This window comes from Ostreococcus tauri (assembly GCF_000214015.3).
Source record: "Ostreococcus tauri WGS project CAID00000000 data, contig chromosome 01, whole genome shotgun sequence".
NCBI lineage: Eukaryota > Viridiplantae > Chlorophyta > Mamiellophyceae > Mamiellales > Bathycoccaceae > Ostreococcus > Ostreococcus tauri.
Window position 1 is genome coordinate 1,028,301 of NC_014426.2, and position 19,260 is coordinate 1,047,560.

The 19,260-nt window shown below is 57.5% G+C and overlaps 9 protein-coding genes across 9 annotated transcripts; 5 read left to right on the forward strand and 4 right to left on the reverse strand.

Moving 5' to 3' along the window:
• Positions 1–226: 226 nt before the first annotated feature.
• OT_ostta01g06310 (Signal transduction response regulator, receiver domain) lies at positions 227–1,318 on the forward strand (the record flags this gene model as incomplete). The annotated part of the gene is made up of 1 exon (XM_003074634.2): positions 227–1,318. The coding sequence occupies one exon, from the start codon at positions 227–229 to the stop codon at positions 1,316–1,318; it is 1,092 nt and encodes a 363-aa protein (XP_003074681.2).
• A 57-nt stretch (positions 1,319–1,375) lies between these two features.
• Positions 1,376–6,940, reverse strand: OT_ostta01g06320 (Ankyrin repeat; the record flags this gene model as incomplete). The annotated part of the gene is made up of 1 exon (XM_003074635.1): positions 1,376–6,940. One exon carries the CDS (start codon positions 6,938–6,940, stop codon positions 1,376–1,378), a length of 5,565 nt encoding a protein of 1,854 aa, XP_003074682.1.
• Positions 6,941–7,294: 354 nt separating this feature from the next.
• Positions 7,295–10,522, forward strand: OT_ostta01g06330 (RecF/RecN/SMC, N-terminal; the record flags this gene model as incomplete). The annotated part of the gene is made up of 1 exon (XM_003074636.1): positions 7,295–10,522. One exon carries the CDS (start codon positions 7,295–7,297, stop codon positions 10,520–10,522), a length of 3,228 nt encoding a protein of 1,075 aa, XP_003074683.1.
• Positions 10,523–10,864: 342 nt separating this feature from the next.
• Positions 10,865–11,176, reverse strand: OT_ostta01g06340 (Histone H4; the record flags this gene model as incomplete). The annotated part of the gene is made up of 1 exon (XM_022985508.1): positions 10,865–11,176. The coding sequence occupies one exon, from the start codon at positions 11,174–11,176 to the stop codon at positions 10,865–10,867; it is 312 nt and encodes a 103-aa protein (XP_022838377.1).
• Positions 11,177–11,492: 316 nt separating this feature from the next.
• Positions 11,493–11,804, forward strand: OT_ostta01g06350 (Histone H4; the record flags this gene model as incomplete). Its single annotated transcript, XM_022985509.1, has 1 exon — positions 11,493–11,804. One exon carries the CDS (start codon positions 11,493–11,495, stop codon positions 11,802–11,804), a length of 312 nt encoding a protein of 103 aa, XP_022838378.1.
• Positions 11,805–12,083: 279 nt separating this feature from the next.
• OT_ostta01g06360 (unnamed product) lies at positions 12,084–13,756 on the forward strand (the record flags this gene model as incomplete). The annotated part of the gene is made up of 2 exons (XM_022985510.1): positions 12,084–12,551; positions 12,578–13,756. The coding sequence occupies 2 exons, from the start codon at positions 12,084–12,086 to the stop codon at positions 13,754–13,756; spliced, it is 1,647 nt and encodes a 548-aa protein (XP_022838379.1).
• An 85-nt stretch (positions 13,757–13,841) lies between these two features.
• Positions 13,842–14,780, forward strand: OT_ostta01g06370 (unnamed product; the record flags this gene model as incomplete). The annotated part of the gene is made up of 1 exon (XM_003074639.1): positions 13,842–14,780. The coding sequence occupies one exon, from the start codon at positions 13,842–13,844 to the stop codon at positions 14,778–14,780; it is 939 nt and encodes a 312-aa protein (XP_003074687.1).
• Positions 14,781–14,864: 84 nt separating this feature from the next.
• Positions 14,865–16,679, reverse strand: OT_ostta01g06380 (Regulator of chromosome condensation, RCC1; the record flags this gene model as incomplete). The annotated part of the gene is made up of 1 exon (XM_003074640.2): positions 14,865–16,679. The coding sequence occupies one exon, from the start codon at positions 16,677–16,679 to the stop codon at positions 14,865–14,867; it is 1,815 nt and encodes a 604-aa protein (XP_003074688.2).
• Positions 16,680–17,117: 438 nt separating this feature from the next.
• On the reverse strand, positions 17,118–18,821 carry OT_ostta01g06390 (Methylglyoxal synthase-like domain; the record flags this gene model as incomplete). The annotated part of the gene is made up of 1 exon (XM_003074641.1): positions 17,118–18,821. The coding sequence occupies one exon, from the start codon at positions 18,819–18,821 to the stop codon at positions 17,118–17,120; it is 1,704 nt and encodes a 567-aa protein (XP_003074689.1).
• Between the last annotated feature and the right edge of the window lie 439 nt (positions 18,822–19,260).

Genomic DNA, 19,260 nt, shown 5'->3' on the forward strand with positions numbered 1-19,260 from the left:
CCGCCGACGACGACGACGCCGACGACGCGTCTCGGGACGATCGACGCGCGCGGCGTCGGCCCTCGGCGACGGCCCTCGGCGACGGGGGCGCGCGCGCGGGCGTCCCGAGACGGGCGTCCCTCCGACGACGAGTCGTGACTCGTGAAGAAACCGAATCGTCGCGAGATCGCCCTCTGGGCGCGCGCGCGGGCGCGCTCGGCGGTCGACGATGCGACGGGTGTCGTCCATGCCGACCCTGGATGAGGGCGACGCGCGGTGTGATGCGTCGGAGACGTTCGCCGGGGCGGCGGCGGCGGCGGCGGCGGCGGCGGCGGCGGAGGCGCGCGGCGACGCGGAGGCGGAGGCGGAGGCGGAGGCGGAGGCGGAGGCGGAGGCGGAGGCGGAGGGAGATCGAGCGCCCACGGTGTTGGTCGTGGACGATTGCGCGATGAATCGAAATTTGGTGCGTGGGGTGTTGATGAGCGTGTTCTCGCGCGTTCGCGTGGAGACGGCGGAGGACGGACGGGAAGGGATTCAGAGGTTTGAGGCGCTCGCGCGGGACGGCGACGTGGCGCTCGTGGTGATGGACTATAACATGCCTTGGTGCGACGGTGTGACGGCGGCAAAGTACGTCAGAGCGTTAGAGGATCGAATGATACGATTGGCGCTCGAGCGCGATGCGTCGCCGCGACATCGAGTGCCGATCGTGATGTATACGACGGAGCTGCACGTCATATTGCCCGCCCTCGTGGACGGCGTCATCGACGACCGTCTGCCAAAGGTGTGTTCGAGGGATTTGTTCTCGAGAGTCATGCTTCGACACTTGGCGCCTAGACACACGCGATTCGTGAAACCGGAATGGCGAGGAATAGATGAGCGAATGATGAGGTTCAGCTGCAACGACGCGTTTAACGTGGAGTTGGATCCTCGAGGCGTCTCGCTCGCAAACGACTCGCTCGCAAACGCCTTGACGACGCAAAGTGGGAAGAAACGCGTTCGCGGTCGATTGAATGCGTTAACCAACTCCTCTCGATGGAGTAAGATGTTGAAGGGAGTCGACGGGGACGTGATCATCTTGCAAGACAGATCGATGGAGGCCTCAGGTGCGGAGTCGCGCACCAGTCGCGGATTCGTCAAGCGGCTCACTCGGTCGTTCAGGGCGTTCTTCACATCCGCGCCGACGGCGCGAGCGAAAATGAAGGAGGTCAAGCGCGCGGCGCTGGCGAAAAAGTTCAACGCCGACTTTGACAACTCCAACTCAAGCGCGCACGGGGAAACTATGCGCGCTCCAATGTACTCGCAGTTGGCTAATGTCGCTCTGCCTAGGTATTCATATTAATGTGCTGTAAGTATAATTTTGAGAGAGATAACATACATAATATTACACGGCGCGCACTCAGTGCAACAGTTTGTGCGGGAGCAAGGTTTCATCGATCATCGTCTTTGTTGTGTCGTCAAGCGTTCCGGCAAACGTGGCGCGAACAACGGCGGCTTGTCTTTTTCTAAGTGCGTGTTTCGCGGTACGCTCCTCTTCGAGCGTCTTCGCCTCGGCAATCGTCATCGCCTCGAGTTTATCGTACGAGGGCACTGTGCTCGCTTCTTCGTCTTCCGCATCGCTGAGGTTGACGATTTCAATCTGTCCTTGTCGCTGAACGTGAACGTACGGCGACTCCGAGCTCAACCTGTACGTGATATTATCGCTACCGGTCGGAATTTTTTCTGTCATTGACTCATCCGCATCGGGCCAAAGCCAGGTACCGATAGCATCGCTTGCACCTTGATTGCGGAGTGCGCCCACCTTTTTGTCGAGCTCCGACTCAATTGTGACGTGGCGCTTTTGCGCTCCGTCAGAGTGCAGCGCTCGCGCGACTCTGACTTTGAAGCTCTCAATATTATCAAGCGGTTGCGTCTCACTCTTATCAGGAGCGGCGACGATGCCGTATCCATCTTTACCTTTCACGAGCCATTTGCCAGATGCCGCCGCCTCCAAGTGACTAGAAACGTACGGCATGCACGATTTTGCACGATACGTCGACCTAGCGCCACACTCCGATAGCATCCGGGCAATATTCAAGCGCACGCTCATAGTGCTCTGGTACGCACTCTGAGACATTTTCCATAAGTCCACATCCGTACCCCAAAGGTATAGCACACTGCCATGCCTCAACCGAGCGTCCGCACCGGTACGAACGTCCACGGAGTCGAGTGAAATAGACGTTGGATCAGCTCCCTCCATGAGCATGTGTTGAACAATGCGCTCACACCCTAGTTTTCTTGACTCGGCGCGAATAGCCGTAGTGACGGCCCACATCAACGGGTAGCTGCGCATTTTAATGGATGTTTCCGGATTTATCACTAATCCATCATCCAAGCGCTCCTGCATGACTGACAAATCGCCGTCGTCGTACCGCTTACGAAGCTCTTTGAATCTTGCCACTCGATGTGCTTTCACCTGTTCGCTTACGTTCATGCGCGCTCCTGGCGCGAGAATAGAATGAAGCCCAATTTTGTTGACATTTGCGCCCTTGTTAATGCACATTTTAGCCAACGTCACGCCGACAGTCAATTGTTCCTGCGACTTGGACGTGGCAGCGCCATAGAGCGCGATGAAGAGTGGCGTGTACTCGTACGGAATGAGACCGACGCCGAAAATCTCTAGCAGTGGATTTCTACCGAATGCGTCTATATGCTCTGTACCGCATCTCTCCAAAAGTTCGACCGCAACGGCCAATGTCGTCTTCGCACGCGAGTTATGACGAAGTTCGAGCTCTTCTCGCGATAATCGTGGAGCCGAATCCCACTGTACAACCTCTCGATTATCCGCCTCTCCACACGCCTCTTGATCACCATGCTGACTCGGTGGACCGATCGCTTCCACTTCTTCGTATAACTTGTCCATATCGGTAGGACCGGGCGCGCCCGTGTCAGTTCCGAATTCGTCATCCGAAGGCCAGTGAGCCTGTTGTGCAAGCTCTGATGATCTGACACTGTCATCGTGAATGGTTTGTTCACGTCGCGTGATGCGTTTAACTTTGTTTGCGTTTTCGACGGCGCGAAGCGGAACGATTTGACCGCGCAGCATCATTTTTTCACGTTCTCGACGCATAGCTTCTTCAACCTCCGCCATGGCGAACTCTTCCTCCTTGTGGTCGACCGCTACGTATTCGTCTGACATAGAATCCGATTTCGTGGCATAAATGTTTTGATCGCTGCTCGTGACGCTGGTCGCCACCGGTGTGGCGATTGGCAAGTGCTTTGTTGTGTTGTTTACGGCTGCTCGCCTGATCTCATTCGTTCTTTGTTCGTTCTGAGCGCGAGTCAACTCAATGGCTCTTGACTCAATGGACGTGTGCGCAACAGCAACGGTTCGCGTGAGGCCTGGAATGCCTCGACGAGCGGCCAGATGTCTCGGCCCAAACCGTGAATGTTCCGGGCGTAGAACTCCTTGAACGAGTTTATACGTGTTTTCGTTCTCCGATCTATCCTGGCTGGATTCGTCGACGTTTTTATAGTGCACATCAGTGACCTTGTACTCGCGTCGATCATTTGGTCGCTCCAGGACCAACGAATTGAGAACCGCAGCTCTTCGCACAATATCTGGATTCGTGGCCGTTTCCTGTTCTTCAATCTTTGACTTTAGTGTACCTCTTTCTTTTCCTTTGACGAGTTCTTCATTGAGTCCTCTCTGAAGCAGAGTGTGCTCAGCAACGTTATCCAAAGCGTCGTCATTCCCCTCCGCAGGTTCCGCTGCCTGGTTCAATCTGAGTAAAACTTCGCCGACAGATATTCTGTTGTGATCCTCTTCCTCTTCCGGCGGTGAGAACGGCGTAGCGGCTTCTAAGGCTGACATCACTGCCAGAGCCACCAAGCTGCCTTCAGCCCATGAGTGATAGTTTTTCTCAATCATATACGTGACATCCGCTCCAAGAGAGATGAGAAGTCTCACGACTTTGAGCGCCTCTACGTGACCTTCTTTGGCGGCTGCTTCGATAGCCCAGAATAAAGGCGGGTACTCGCACTCGCCCGAGCGATCTGGTAGGGCAGGAAAAGGAGCGCCGAAATCAAAGTTTTTCATAGATCCAAACATGGACGATCGGACTGATTCAGTGTCCGCCTCGCTTCCCGCTCGTTGAATATCCTTAAGCTTTTTCACTTCATCAAAGATCTTCCCAAACTCGAGCGAGCGCAATTCACCGTCAGACAGATCTTCGTGAACGTCTGGATTCAAAAGGGCAAGATCCATAGATGGCTGACGCAAGCGATGCACAACTGAAGCGGCCTGTGCATTTTCCTCTGAGCGAGCAGACAGCAAGTTCGTCTCTGGTAGTTTGAAAAAAGTCACCGGTGGTGTTTGATAGTTTGAGAGTTTCATCGCCTCGATGTAAGCTTCTGGGATATGTTCGCTAAAAACTTCGATGCAGCACAAGTTTGGATCCGCACCCTTTTCGAGCAATAATTCGATCAATAGCTGAACACGCTCACGACTTGCTCTCCCAACACGCAACGCGTGAATGAGCTGAATCAGTGTTGTCGACTTGCTTCCGTCGGGAAATATCGCCTTGATGTCCACCACGACGTTGTAGTTTTTTAACAAGCCCTCCAATGCGTCCGCCGCTCCCTCGACGCCGTGATACAGAGCCAACGCCAGTGCGAAAATTGGCGGCGCAGAAATAGGATATGGACCCAGCCCCCTCGTGCTGACGTCAGCACCAGCCTTGACGAGAGCCTCCATTAGTGGAATCATCTCTGGAATACCTCTTGCAATGTAACCACATACTATGGAAAGTGGTGTTGCCGTCATTTCTGGACAAGTGTGCACATATTCGCGTGTGAGTGTCATTTTTACTTTTGGGTTGATGCCATTTTTCAACAACCGTTTTGCAAGATCGATGCAATCAAGTTGAGCCTGCCTCGGACGATTGAATAGCGTTTCGATGTCTTCCGCTGAATCTATGCCTAATTTCTTAGAAGCAACATCGATGAGCTCTTCTCCTCGTTCGATTATCTCAAAAGTAGCACGCTTGCATGCCTCTATGAGGCGTCGGCCGTTCTCCTCGCGCTCTGTTTGGGCTTTCGCCCGCGCGAGCTCCAATTCTTCGGGCGTCATACGAGATTCGTCTTGAAACACCCCCGAATTAGATTTCAACATTTCATCAGTATATCCAACCACAAAAGTGTTCCCGTCCTCGTCTTCATACATCGTCGCTCCCTTTGCATTGAGCGTCTCTTCGTTGTCGACTCCCTCGTCTGATTCAATGGCTATTTGTTCTTTCTCTTGATACTTCGCACGCTCTGCCTCCGCGATGGCTTGGGCTATCTCACGAGCTTTGGCGTCGTGATTTTCCTCTTGTGCTATCTCTGACGGCGATTTGACGTAAGTTTTCTTCGCCTTCTTCGTCTCCGCTTCCTCACGGCGTGCAGTCGCGCCTGCTCCATCGAAAGCGGCATCGTTGATTTCTGGAAGGAAAGACTCTACAGAATCGACATCTTCTTTCGTCACTCGATCCAAACCACTCATAGATCCTTCGGGCTTTGACATTTGCGATCCTAACATACTGCCCATATCTGACACGCTCGCCTTCAGAGCTGCAGATTCCCACCAATCCTTAGTGCTCATGTACCCCGTTGCGTTAAACGAAGCCGGGGCATCGATGGCATCGAGCACCATGGTAAGTAAGGGTAAAACTAGCCCGTGATGAGGCCGAGCTCCAACGATGACTTCGTTGACTCTGAACTTTCCAGACCTCTCCATGATGACGTCCATCAGCGCCACGGCGGATGCACCAACACCTTCCGCAATTGCGCACGCTAAAATGAAGATGGCTGGCCCTCGCAGCGAGGTTTGGCATTCGAACGGTGCTACTCTTCGCACGGCTAATTCATCGACGGTGAGTCTGTGCGTGAACGTCGATTCCACGTTAAGTTTGACGTCCGCGCAACACTGCACAATCAGACACCCGAGTCTTGCTATCCTACTTTTTCTTTCGTTGTCAAACTCGTACCCTATGCTCGCTTCGAGAGCGGCGCAACATACCGTCAACGGATTGAGAAATTTTCCACAGCATGCGTTTATACCTGGTCGCTCGCAATCCACGTTGGCTTCAGCTCCCTTGCTGATCAAGCGGGCCGCCAAGGTGAGCGCTTCGTCGCCCGCGCCCGATATCACCGCCAGTGCGCAGAAAAACAAAGGCGAGCCCTTGGTACCTGGCATGCCTTCGTACGGTGCGACGCGCCTATCCGCAACGAGGCTCGTCTCCGGTTTCGCCTCAAACATGCCGTTTGGATCCGCTCCAGCGGCAAGCAGCGCCGTGGCGAACTCGACGATGGCCTCCGCGCTCTGCTTCACCTCATCGTCGCGCTCGAGCACCATCTTTCGTATCTCCGCAACCTTTTGCGAGTACAGCTCGCCCTCGATTTTAACTCCCCCGTCACTTTCACTTCTATCGGCAGCTCTCATGAACTCTAAGTCGTCCAAACGCCTCCGCTGCGCTGGCGACACCATGCTTCGCTCGAGCATCATGCACAGCAGCGCTAACGGCGATATCCCTTTCCCGTGATTCGTTCTGTTCCCAACTCGATTGAGATCGATTTGGAACTTCACGCACCCCTCTAAGAGCTTCCTACAATCGCTCGCACTCGCACCCTCGCACACCGCGCACGTGGTCAACCAAATCGCGCTCCCGCTCGTCCCGTCCGACGTCACCCGCTGCTCTTCCAGCGCAAAGTTATCGATCGATCCATCTCGCAGCGCGTTCGTTTCATGTTCCGCCTGCGCCAACGCCAACTCCACCGTCTGAACCTTCTCCGCGCGCACGCGCTCCGCCACCTTCCCCGCGACGTGCACTCTTCGCGCGAACTCTCTCGCCACCGAATCGCTCGCGCTCTCGTCGCCGCGTCCATCCTCCGACCACCTCGCGCGCGCGCCGTCACCGTCGCCCCCCGCCTTGAACGACGTCTGCATTTTCACCGGCGTCGACCACTCCAGCGCGCGCTCGACGCGTCCTCGCGTCCACCGACGCCGTCGCCTTCGTCCCTCCCGTCACCGCGGGTGTTACGCCCTCGCGCCTCGGCGCGCTTCGCCGTCGCGTCCGCGCTTCACGCGATCCGGTGCGAGCGCGCCGTCGGCGTCTCGACGCCCTCGTCCTCGCGTCGCGTCCCGCACCGCTCGCGCGTCTCGCTCTCGCGCGGTGGTCGTCGCGAAAATGCATCCATGGCGCCCGCTCGCGGCTGTTGTGTACAATTTTTGTAATTTTTCATTGTTTTTCAAAACGCCGCACACGCCGACCGGTCGCGCGCGCGTCGGCGACGTCCCGGCATGGCGCGCGCGGACGACGACGAACGGGGACGAAAGCGACGGCGCGAGAGCGCGGGAGATGGGTTCGGCGTACGCGCGGAGCGCGAGTACGTGCCGGGCGCGGTGATGCGTGTTCGAATGAAAAACTTCATGACGCACGGTGACGTGACGTTCGAACCCGGACCGCGATTGAACGTCGTCGTGGGACCGAATGGCGTGGGGAAATCGGCGTTCGTGTGCGCGGTGTGCGTCGGACTGGGAGGGTCGACGAAACTGTTGGGACGCGCGGGATCGATTCAAGATTTCGTGAAGCGCGGGACGGAGAGCGCGTGGACGGAGATCACGCTGCGAGGGCGAGAGGTGGGGAAACCGATCGTAATCAGGCGGGATTTTAAGAATCGTGATGGTGGGGCGTCGAGATGGAAGATGAATGGGGTCGAGGTGAAGCACGAAGACGTGCAGAGGGAGATGAAGGCGCTGAATATGCAGCTCGACAACCTGTGCTCCTTCTTGCCGCAGGATCGCGTGTCGGCGTTTTCGATGCTCAATCCGCAGGAACTGTTGCAGGAGACGGAGAAAGCGATCGGAAACGCTGAGATGTACAAGCAACACGAGCAGTTGAAGGAGATGAAGGGTGGCATCGAGGGTTTGGAGCGGTCCGTGGATCAAAAGACGGCGCGATTGGAAAAGTTGAAACGCGAAAACGAACACTTGGAGCGAGATGTCCAGCGGTTTCAAGAGCGCGAAGCGCTCATCGCGGATGCGGATAAGATGGGTACGAAGATTCCTTGGCTCAAGTACAACAAGGCGTACGAGTCAATGGCGCACATCAAGAACGGGTACGACGCGATCAAGACCAAGTGCTCCGACGAGAAGCAAAAGCACAATGTGCTGTTTGCTGAATACCAGAGAATCGAGGGGCCGTTCAAAGAGATCACCGCTGAGATTGAACAAAGTCGTAGAGCGGTGAAAGCGGAGAAAATGAAACTGGAGAAGGCGGAGGCGCAAACGAACAAACTTGCGGGTGAGCACAACAATTTCAAGAGACAACTGTTTGAGGCGCGCAAAGACGCGAAAGCAGCCAAGACCAAGGTGGAGAATCGTCGTGCCGTCATCGCCAAGCTTGAGGCAAGCAAGGATCAGCTTCCAGAGGTGCCTGCAGATATCGACGAACGGCGTGAAGCGCTTAAGAGGGCCGCAAATGAGAAGCAACGAGAAATCGTTTACGCCGATGAGGCCCTACAAAACGCAAACATGGCGAAGCGTCCGATCCAACAGAAATGTCAATCACTGAAGGCTCAAAAGGAAGCGGTTGAGTCCGTGCGAGACCAAAAGCTGGAGAGTTTATCGAAACATCCCAATTTTAGACAAATCAAGGAGGCGGACGCATGGGTAAGAGAACACAAACCAACGTTCCACGGTGAAGTCCTCGGTCCGCTGCTCGCGGAAATGGAGGTCAGCGACCACACGCACCAAAACTACATCGAGCAGCATCTTGGTCCGCACGTTTTGGCGACGTACATCGTCACTGACGAGCGTGACGAGCGTGCCGTTAGCGAGCACATGAAACGATTCCGCATCAACGTGTGGACACGTCGAAGCTCTGAGCAGCACGTGCCTGGAGTGGTGAGCCCTGAACTGAGACAATCGGGCGTCATGACGACGCTGGATAACTTGTTCAAGGCGAAGAGCGTCGTGAAACAAGCGCTGAACGACACGCATCAGATTTGCAAGGTGTACGTCGGCGACAACAGGCTTGATTCAACGACGGCTGAACAGCTGTTCCATCGGAACCTCGCGACGCAGGTTTACTGTCCGAAGGGTGTTTACGTCGCGCGAAAGTCTCGTTACGCCTCTGGTACTTTCACTATGATTCAAAACGACATTAGGCAGAACAGATTGTTCGTACGTGAGTCGAGCGGAAACATTGAAGAATTGAAGAAGAAACTCGATGAAGCCATGCGGGAACTCGAGGCTTCCGAACAAAAGGTGATACGCCTCCAACAAGACAGCCACGAGAAGAAGCAAAAGGCCCAGGAGATCAGTAGACAGCGACAAGCTCTCAACAGTATGGCTCAGGAACCAGAACAGAGGCGAAGACAGATTGAAAGTCGAATCGCGCAGAACAAGGCTTTGATGGCTGAGGACGAGAAAGCGGCCGATGTGTCGACTCTGGAGAGAAAAATCGCTAAAGATCAGGAGGATAACGACAAGGAGCGAATCAGGTGGGCGATACAGATGTGCGACGCCGTCGAGGCGGAACACGCTGCTTCGAAAGAATTGACTCTCAAACTACTGCAGAGCATGGAGAAGCGAGTGCAAATGGAGGAAACAGAGAGTCGCCTGCGCGATATCGAGACAAGAATCGAATCTCTCAAGGCTCAACGCCAGGAGATCAAGGATAAATTCGCGACGGCGAAAAATAAGTGCCTTGTACTGAAGGGCGAGGCGGAGAGCGTGGTGACCCTTACGGACGAAGTGCACAAGATGTTTGAAGAATGGCCAGACACTGTGGAGGAGCTAGAGTTCGAGATTCAGAACCTGCGCGAACAAGCCGACGCGATTCTGTGCCACAATCCAACCGTGCTCGATGAGTTCAACAAGCGGCGAGCTGAAATGACGTCACTCACAAGAACGCTTGAGAGTGAAAAGGAAGAGCTCGCTATGAAGCAAAAGGGCATCGACGACGTCAAGCGCCAGTGGCTGCCGCAGCTGAAGGAGAAGATCCAAAAGATAAGCGATGAATTTCAGAGCAACTTTGCGCGTATTGGCTGCGCCGGTCAGGTCACCTTGGCGGGCGACGGCTCTCGTGAGCACGACGGAGGATTTGGCGACGATTTCAGAGAGTACTCGCTCGAGATTCGAGTCAAGTTCCGGCCGAACGAAGACATGCACTTGCTCGACGCACACCGCCAGTCAGGTGGCGAGCGATCGGTGACGACAATGTTGTATATGATTGCGTTGCAGGCGCACACTTCAGCTCCGTTCCGTGTGGTGGATGAGATCAACCAAGGCATGGATGCGCGAAACGAACGCAAGGTGTTCAAACGCATGGTCGAGGCGGCGAGCATCCCGGGTACGCCCCAGTGCTTCGTTGTCACGCCTAAATTACTCACGCAGTTAGAATATAGCGAGGATTGCACAGTGATGTGTATTTTCAACGGCCCTTACGTGCATGAGATGGCGACGAAGTGGACGGAGATGCAGAGAGCTTTCAACGGCGTCGAGCAACAGGCACTGTTGGCGTAGTCACCCATCCGTCAGTGGCTGTGATGGCTATCTATTCTGCGCAAGCTATAAAGAAAAGATTACGAACTACCCGTACGCGCGCTGTTGCAATGTTCAAACATAGTTTCACGAAGCGAAAGTGTCCACTGTTGCTTCAAGCTGTCGCACGTGTGAGTGAGTGAAAGGCTGAGTTTCTCGCGTGGGCACAACGAAGAAGATTCACGAGAGAAATTCGCGTTGATACGATGATCTAAGTTAAACTGCTAGCAAAACTACTACTATGGTACGCTTATTGTAACATTCAGAGGTGCCGTTTGAAGGCGTCAAAGGACACCGACGCCTCTTCGTCCCATCATCAAGCGTTTAACCGCCGAAGCCGTAGAGGGTGCGGCCTTGGCGCTTGAGCGCGTAGACGACATCCATGGCGGTGACCGTCTTTCTGCGAGCGTGCTCGGTGTAGGTCACGGCATCACGGATGACGTTCTCGAGGAACACCTTGAGGACGCCTCGGGTCTCTTCGTAGATGAGACCAGAGATGCGCTTGACACCACCACGGCGAGCCAAGCGTCGGATCGCCGGCTTCGTGATGCCTTGAATGTTGTCGCGAAGGACCTTGCGGTGACGCTTGGCGCCGCCCTTTCCGAGACCCTTACCACCTTTACCACGGCCAGACATTGTTTAGTATTCGAACGTGTCGATTTGTGACGACATCGTGCGGCCGCGCTGGTGACTTGACGCAAGCGCGGTGAGTTCGCGGTGAGACTAAATGTCGGTTCACGACTCGTCATTGGATCTTAATGATTGTTTTGCAACGAACAATCAATCACATGCACTGATTGTTTGTGCTTTTACAATCATTGTTCATGAAATACGAGTCATGAATCGAGAATAGTCACATCGATGAACTCACCGCGAACTCACCGCGCTTGCGTCAAGTCACCAGCGCGGCTGCCCGATGTCGCCACAAATCGACACGTTCGAATACTAAACAATGTCTGGCCGTGGTAAAGGTGGTAAGGGTCTCGGAAAGGGCGGCGCCAAGCGTCACCGCAAGGTCCTTCGCGACAACATTCAAGGCATCACGAAGCCGGCGATCCGACGCTTGGCTCGCCGTGGTGGTGTCAAGCGCATCTCTGGTCTCATCTACGAAGAGACCCGAGGCGTCCTCAAGGTGTTCCTCGAGAACGTCATCCGTGATGCCGTGACCTACACCGAGCACGCTCGCAGAAAGACGGTCACCGCCATGGATGTCGTCTACGCGCTCAAGCGCCAAGGCCGCACCCTCTACGGCTTCGGCGGTTAAATATTCATTGTTTAACCACTCCCCGAAACGTTCAAAAAAATCAAAAAAAATCAACCATTGTCTTAAAGAGACGCGGTTGCTCAACCAAACATGGTGTTCATTTAACACCACCACTTCAGAAAAGATTTTCTTCTTTCGTCTCGTCGTTTTTAACACTTCGTAACGAATCGTTCGCACGCGTCAAGATCCAAGGATCCCGTTGCCCGTAGAGGGGAGTCAAAGCTCCAGTGTAATGATAACGAAGCAACCCACTCTCGGTCAACGCGCACGCCGCACACCATGGTGATCGTGCGCGAAGCGACGACCACGCCTTCGATCGTATCGTCTTCGACCGACGTCGCGGATGACGTCCGGACGATCGCCGCCGCGCACGTCGCGTCTTGCGACCGCCCACATCGCGTGCTGGCAAACGTCGGTTCGTCTTCGTGGCGAGAAGTTCGACGAGCGACGCGGCGCATTCGCGACGCGGCGCACGCCGAGGCGGTGTCGAACGCGATTGGGCGCGATGAACACTTCGTTTTGTCGACCATCTCGGGCTCAGACGTCCTCAGCGAAGCGCTGACGATGGAGCTCTTGCGAGCGGAGGCGTGGCGCGCGGACGTGCTCCCGCGCGCCATGCGCAGAGCTCCAGAGACATTCGCAACGAATCCGGTCTTGGTGTACGCGGTGTACCTAGCACTTCACCAGGAGTGCGTCATGTGTAATATTTTGAGCTCGTTGTGCACGAGTCGAGGGAATGGGCGAAGAGTGTGACCGACGACGTCGCCGCCGAGTTGTGCGATTACTGTCAACGAGCATTGGCCCGACTCGCAGGCGACACGCCGGCGTTGCTCGACGCAGATACCGATTCCTTGGAGTTCCGGATTCGTGAGATCGAGTTCGTACTCTCGATGTCCGCTCTGGGCGTGTTGAGAGGGATAACAGAAGCGATGGATGACTTGGCACTGAGCGTGCGTTCACGTTTGTTGGACTCAAGAGATGTCTCCAGCGCGCTCGTTACAATCCTTGATACCAGACCGTGGACGCGACGCCGACGCGACGGCGTTCTACAGCTGTACGTCGACGGCGTGTGGCGCGAAGTCTCCAAGTCCGAGGAGTGGGACGTCGCGTGTCGTGTCTCAAAGTGCGAGGCACAGGCGTGGTTGGCGCTCCGGGCGTTGATGTGTGACGCTCAATTTTCGTGGGATGACAGGCGCGTGGCTGCAGCGACGAAGCTCCGACGACGGCTGAACGAGTCGACAATCGACCAGATTCCCGTACTGATGGAATTAGCGTCGATAATCGATCGAGCGGCGGGTTTGGACGCGCCACCGCCGGCGAACGCGCGTGGGTTCGTCCTGGAAGTCATCCCGAGCCTGCGTGCTCGAGTCATAGCCGGCGGTTCAGAGCTCTTCGAAGACGCTGCGAAGAAAATGCTGGAGGAGCATTTCAACCCGAACGATAGTGATTTTGCGACAAGGGTGGCCGAAGAAGCGATCGACATCGCGAGTGGAGTCTCGAACGAGGAAGCTCCGATCGAGGACATCACAGCTCACACGCGCTCTGTCGTGCGAATAGACGTCCTGCGAGAGCGCCGAAGTCTGAGCTCGTCTGAAGTATCCTTCGATGCCATCCTCGCCATCGAGTGCTATTTCACCGACGACGAACCGAGTGAGGTTCATACGAAGACGTCTAAAACCCGTGCTCTCCGGCGCAGACTCCGCTTCGACGATGATGCTCGCAACACGTCGCTCTCGCCGTTCGACGGAAAGATTCGAGTCGCCATGGACGCGCGAACGGTCGCGGCGCCGGTTCGTCTCCGGGCCGGGCCTGATCCGCGCGCCTGGATCACCGTCGGCTCGGTTCAAATCGATGGTTTCGCGCTTCAACTTCGTCTCGACGCCGATCGCGATCGATCGTCCGCGGCTTACAGAGTCGCCGACGCGTACATATCCATAGCCGCCCCGCGATGAGCTCAGGCGCAGCCGTCGCGGATCTGGCGTTCATGTCCGCACACCGACGCGCGCCCGCGCCGCGTTCGTCCATCTCACGTCGACGATGGCGATCAAGGCGACGACGAAGGTCGCGGTCGCCCTCCTGGCTATCTCCGCCGTCTCCGCGAACGGCGTCGAGGCGAAGAAGGGCGGGAAGAAGGACGCTTCCAAAACCATCCCTCGCGCGGTCGCGTCCGATGTGAAATACATCGAGTGCGAGACGTGTGAGCTGTTGGTAAACGCGGCGGTGAAGGAGTACAAGACACAGTACGCCGAAGTCGGCTCGAAGAAGCTCAGGGAAACGGACGTGATCGAGAAGATGGAGAAGATGTGCGACGTCGCGAGCAAGGAGGGCGACTGGATCATCACCAAGGACCTGCAAGAAAAGGGCTCGAAGCTTCGCTTGGTGGACATGGGCGCCGAGAACTACGGCGAGTGCCGAACGGAGTGTAAGACGATCGTCAAGGCCTGCGAGAAGATCCTCGGACCGAGGGACACGGACGTCGGAGAGTACCTGTTCGTGAGCGACGGCGACGTGGACGCCAAGGCGTTTAGAAAGTGGTTGTGCGAGGAGGAGACGACCTCGTGCGCCAAGGCGCCGCCGCCGCTGCCGAAAGATCGCCCGAAGGGTGAGGCTTTTAAAAAGCGAGACAAGAAAGACGTGGAAATGGAGCGATTGATGGCTGGTATGAAGGGAATGCCGGGCATGGGCGGAGCGCAAATGTTCAGCCGAGACCAAATGATGGGGGGTTTCGGCGGTGGTGATGACGATGACGACGATGATGAGAATCCATACGGTAAATTTGATCCGTCCTCGCTCGGCGGTGGCGATGATTCACTCAAGGGTCGAGTCACCGAGAAGTTGGGTGACATCAAGAGCGCCGCTACGTCAACGGCGAAGAACGCTTGGAACAAGGCCAAGAGCCTGTTCAGCAAGACCGCTGAGGACGCCGTTGAAGACGTGGAGTTCCCGGAAGAGGAACTCGCGAAGGAAGAGCTGTGATGATGCTCGAATTTTTAATATACGAAATATTCCCATTACACCCTCAACTATAGTGCTGATCGCTCTTCGCGCTCGGCCACTTCTCTAAAATTCACTCTCGCTATCGGAATCGCCGTTTTCAGACTCTTCGGCTGAGTCTAGGTTTTGTTTGTACATCAGAATTTCGCTCTCCGGACGCGGCGGCGCCACGTTGAATCCTTTAACTTCCTGGGGAGTCGTGTACGAGCGCATGTTGCCAGTTCCGAGCTGGCCCCAGTCACCGCGGCCCCACGTGTACAGGCTGTTTGAACCGTCCGTGTTCTCCACCATCGCACCAGTGTGGTTGTGTCCGGAAGCGACAGTGATCACACGCTTTCCCCGCAAAGCCTCGACGCGCGTGAACACAAACGTCGATTTCTTGTCGCCGTGTCCGAGCTGCCCGTACGAGTTCTCACCCGTGGTGAACACGCCACCGCACGCCGTGAGACAGCACGAATGCGTCGCACCGGCGGCGGCGACCGCGACGCGGCATCGCGGACCGCATGAGCATTGTTGAACTCGATTCTGATCCACCGATCCGTCCGCGCGCCGGACGAAATGATGAATATTCACTGCCTCGGGCGTCAGTCGGTTTCCGCACGCGCTCGTGGGCGGCCCAATGGTGAGGAAAGGATTCTTTCCAACGCCAAGCGCGCCGTGCTTACCGCGTCCGCACACAAACATGCGTCCACCTGCAGTGACGAAGATAGAATGCGCACCTCCCGCAGAGACGCTCGCCACGGGCTCATCCATATCGTTCAAAGATTCAACGAGGCACGGCCACGGAACGCCGTTGTTCCAGCCCGCAGCGGCGGCAAAGGTAAGGTCACCCAAACCGAGTTGACCATATCGACAGTCTCCCCAAGCCCAGACGTTGCCATCAGAGGTGATGCAAACGCTGTGTGAACCACCACACACCGCACTTACGACATGCATTCCTTTCAAGGCTTCAACGCGGCTGAACGGAGCGGCGTCACGAAACGTGCCGTGTCCGAGCTGCCCGTGGCGACCGCGGCCACACGCGAACAGTCGGCCAAACTCATCGATGGCCATCGTATGATTGGATCCGGTGGTTACTTGCGTGATTTTGGTGCAGATATCGATACCAACGAACACTCTTCTTGGCACGTTGACCTCGATCGGCGTGTTGCCCGTGTATCCGAGCTCGCCTGAGCTGGCCAGTCCCCAAGAGATGACGCCACCGTCTCTGCTTAAGGCGACACAGTGCGAACCACCGAGAGCGATGGAGTCGACGCCTTCGAAATGTTCATCGTCTGAATCATGCCCACGCGCTAATTCGTCTCCCATTCGCACGAACGCGGGCGCTGCGTGGTTATCGTACGATCCCAAACCGAGCTGTCCGTGAAAGCCGCGTCCGAATGTGGCTATCGTCGTTCCCACTTTGTCCCCCTCGGCGTCCGTCACCACGCATGCGGTGTGGAACTGCCCGAGCGAGACGTTCGCGCTCGCTCGCTCCGCCTGTTCGCTCACGGTGCAGTGATGCCACGCCTTTAAGTACGAATCTCTCTTCGTGAGCACCAACGCGTCCGCGCGAGGCACGCGCTCCAGCCGCGCCGCAGCCACGCGCTCGATGATCCCGCTCGCGTTGAAGTACGCGCACGTAGCCCCCACCACCGCAAGATCTCGCGCCTGGAGATTTAATAACACCAGCTCCAGAACCTCGGTCGGCAGCTCACTCAGCACCCCCAAATCCCACTCGCTCGCCGGCGGTCTCGCGCGCGCGCGCTTGCTCTCCTTCCCTCTCGCGCTCGTCCATCGCGTCTCCACGCTCGCTCGCCGCTTCTGTCCGATCTCCGGCGACCGCGGCGGCAAGGAACTGAGATTAGATTTACGTTCGACCATCTCCATCCCGCTCGACATCGTTCCGAACGCCAATCGCGCGTCGACGGCGTCGTTCGTCGTCATCGATTCTCTTCGCGCGAGCCGTTCCCCCGCCGTCGGATGTTCACTCATCTCGGGCGTGTGCGCGCGACGGTGCGATCGCGTGGACGTGAAACCGATCGTACACGGCGAAGAATTAAATGTTTCAACCTCTCGAGGGCGCTCGAGAGCGCGACGCGCCTCGGAAGTCGCTCGAAGACGACGCGAAGTGCGGGGAAGGAATCATCGAACGGGAACGAACAAAACGACGTTTGAGTTCACCATCTGGGACATTTGTGAAGCGAATAGGGGGCGCGCGCGAAGGGGCGACGACGCGTCGCTCGATGATCGAATCGCCTCTACGACGGTCATCGTGGGCTAAAGATTAGATATTGCATCAAAACGTCGATAGATTGCGATCGAGCTCGTCGTCCTCTCCTAGTGGCGGAAGTGGCGGTGACCGGTGGTGACGAGGGCGACGCCGTACTTGTTGCACACGTCAATGGCGTCTTGGTCACGCATGGAGCCACCGGGGTGGGCGATCGCCTTCACGCCAGCTTGGCACGCGATCTCCACGGAGTCGCCCCAGGCGAACGGGAAGAAGGCGTCGGAGGCGAGGACAGAGCCCTCCGTCTCGTCGCCCGCCTTTTCAAGAGCGATGCGCACCGAGTTCACGCGGTTGGGTTGACCAGAGCCCATGCCGAGAAGTCGCCCCTTGGTGGCGACGGTAATGGCATTGGACTTGACGTGCTTGACCGCGCGCCAGGCGAACTTGAGCGCCTCGAGTTGCTCCGGCGTCGGCTTGACGTCGGAGACGGGCTCAAAGACGATGTCCTCGGGAACGAGCGAGTCCGAGGCTTGTTCGAGCCAGCCACCGCCGACTTGACGCAAGCTCTTCGTCGCGCCCGATCGCGGCTTGGTCTCTAAGATGCGCAGAGTCTTGGACTTACCCTTTAACACTTCCAAGCCCTCCGGAGTGTAGGACGGGGCGATGACGATTTCATAGAACATGCGCGTCTCGCCATCCGTCGGCGAACGGAACTCACGAATCTCGCGCGCCATGTCCGCATCGACGGTGCAGTTGAAAGCGACGATACCACCAAAGGCCGAGATCGGGTCGGCGCGAACAGCCATGCGGTAGGCTTCGAGGAGATCGCCGCCAGCGCCGCTGGCGCTGGCAATGCCGCACGGGTTTGTGTGCTTGACGATCACACACGTCGGGTCGCTCGTCGGGTAATCGCAGGCGCACCCGTACGCGGCATCGGCGTCGAGGTAGTTGTTGTAGCTCATCTCCTTACCGTGGTGCTGAATCGAGCGCGCGACACCCTCGCCTGCGGCTTCCGCGAGAGAGCCGTCGGCGTACACGGCAGCCGGCTGATGCGGGTTCTCGCCGTAACGAAGCGCCGCGGTGAGCGTCATCGGCACCGAAAGCTCCGGTGCGGGAGCACCACCGCCGATTTGGCTCCAAAGATACTCCGCGACGACGGAGTCGTACGAAGCGCAGTGTTGGAAAGCCTTCCAAGCCAACTCTCGCTTGAACTTCAAGTCGTCCTCCGCGCTCGGCGAACTCTTCAAGTGCTCGATCAACTTGTCGTAATCGCTCGGATCAACGACGACGTACACGTGCGGATGGTTCTTCGCCGCCGCGCGAATCATCGCAGGTCCGCCGATGTCGATGTTCTCCACGCACTTGGCGAAATCGCCTCCTCCCGCGACGGTTTCGCGAAACGGGTACAGGTTCACCGCCACGATGTCGATGGTATCGATCCCGTGCTTCGCGATCGCCTCCATGTGCGACGCATCCTCACGTTTGGCCAGAATCCCTCCGTGCACCCCCGGATGCAACGTCTTCACCCGTCCATCCAGCATCTCTGGAAACCCGGTGACGCGATCGACGCTCGTCACCGCCGTGCCGCTCTTCTCGATCGCGCTCGCGCTCCCCCCCGTGCTCACGATCTCGTACCCGAGCGCCGCTAACCCACCCGCGAGTTCCGTCATCTTCGTCTTATCGCTCACGGAGACCAACGCGCGTTTACTCGCCTCGACGACCACGCGCGCGCGCCGCGCCCGCGTTCGCGTCGCCGCGCGATCCGTCCCGAACGTCCGCGTCCACGTCGACGCCCGCGCGGTGGGCATCACCATCGTCGCTCGCATCGCCACGCGTCCACCGTCGCCCGCGACGCGCGCGTGGACGTCCGCGGACGCGCGCGCGGGGGCCGCCCGGGCGCGCGGCGGCGGCGCGCCCGTCGCGCGGGCGGCGCTTTTTTGAAATCCACGCGTCAACCCTACCGTACGCGTGGTGTCGTTCGTATCATCGTCGACTCGACGCGCGACGTGGTCGTATACTAATGCGCGCGTCGCCCGTGATGGGGCACATCGGACGCCCCGTCGCGCCCGCGTATTCGATGCGTGAGAACACGTGGAGGACGCACGCGCGGACTGTTCGCCCACGCGCGAAGAGCACTCACGTGCGCGCCGCGGAGATATTTCCCACCGGCGACGACGCCGACGCGCGGCGGCGGCGACGGAGGTCGCGACGCGCGCGAGGGTGGACCCCGCGGGCGACGCGCGCGGTGACGGC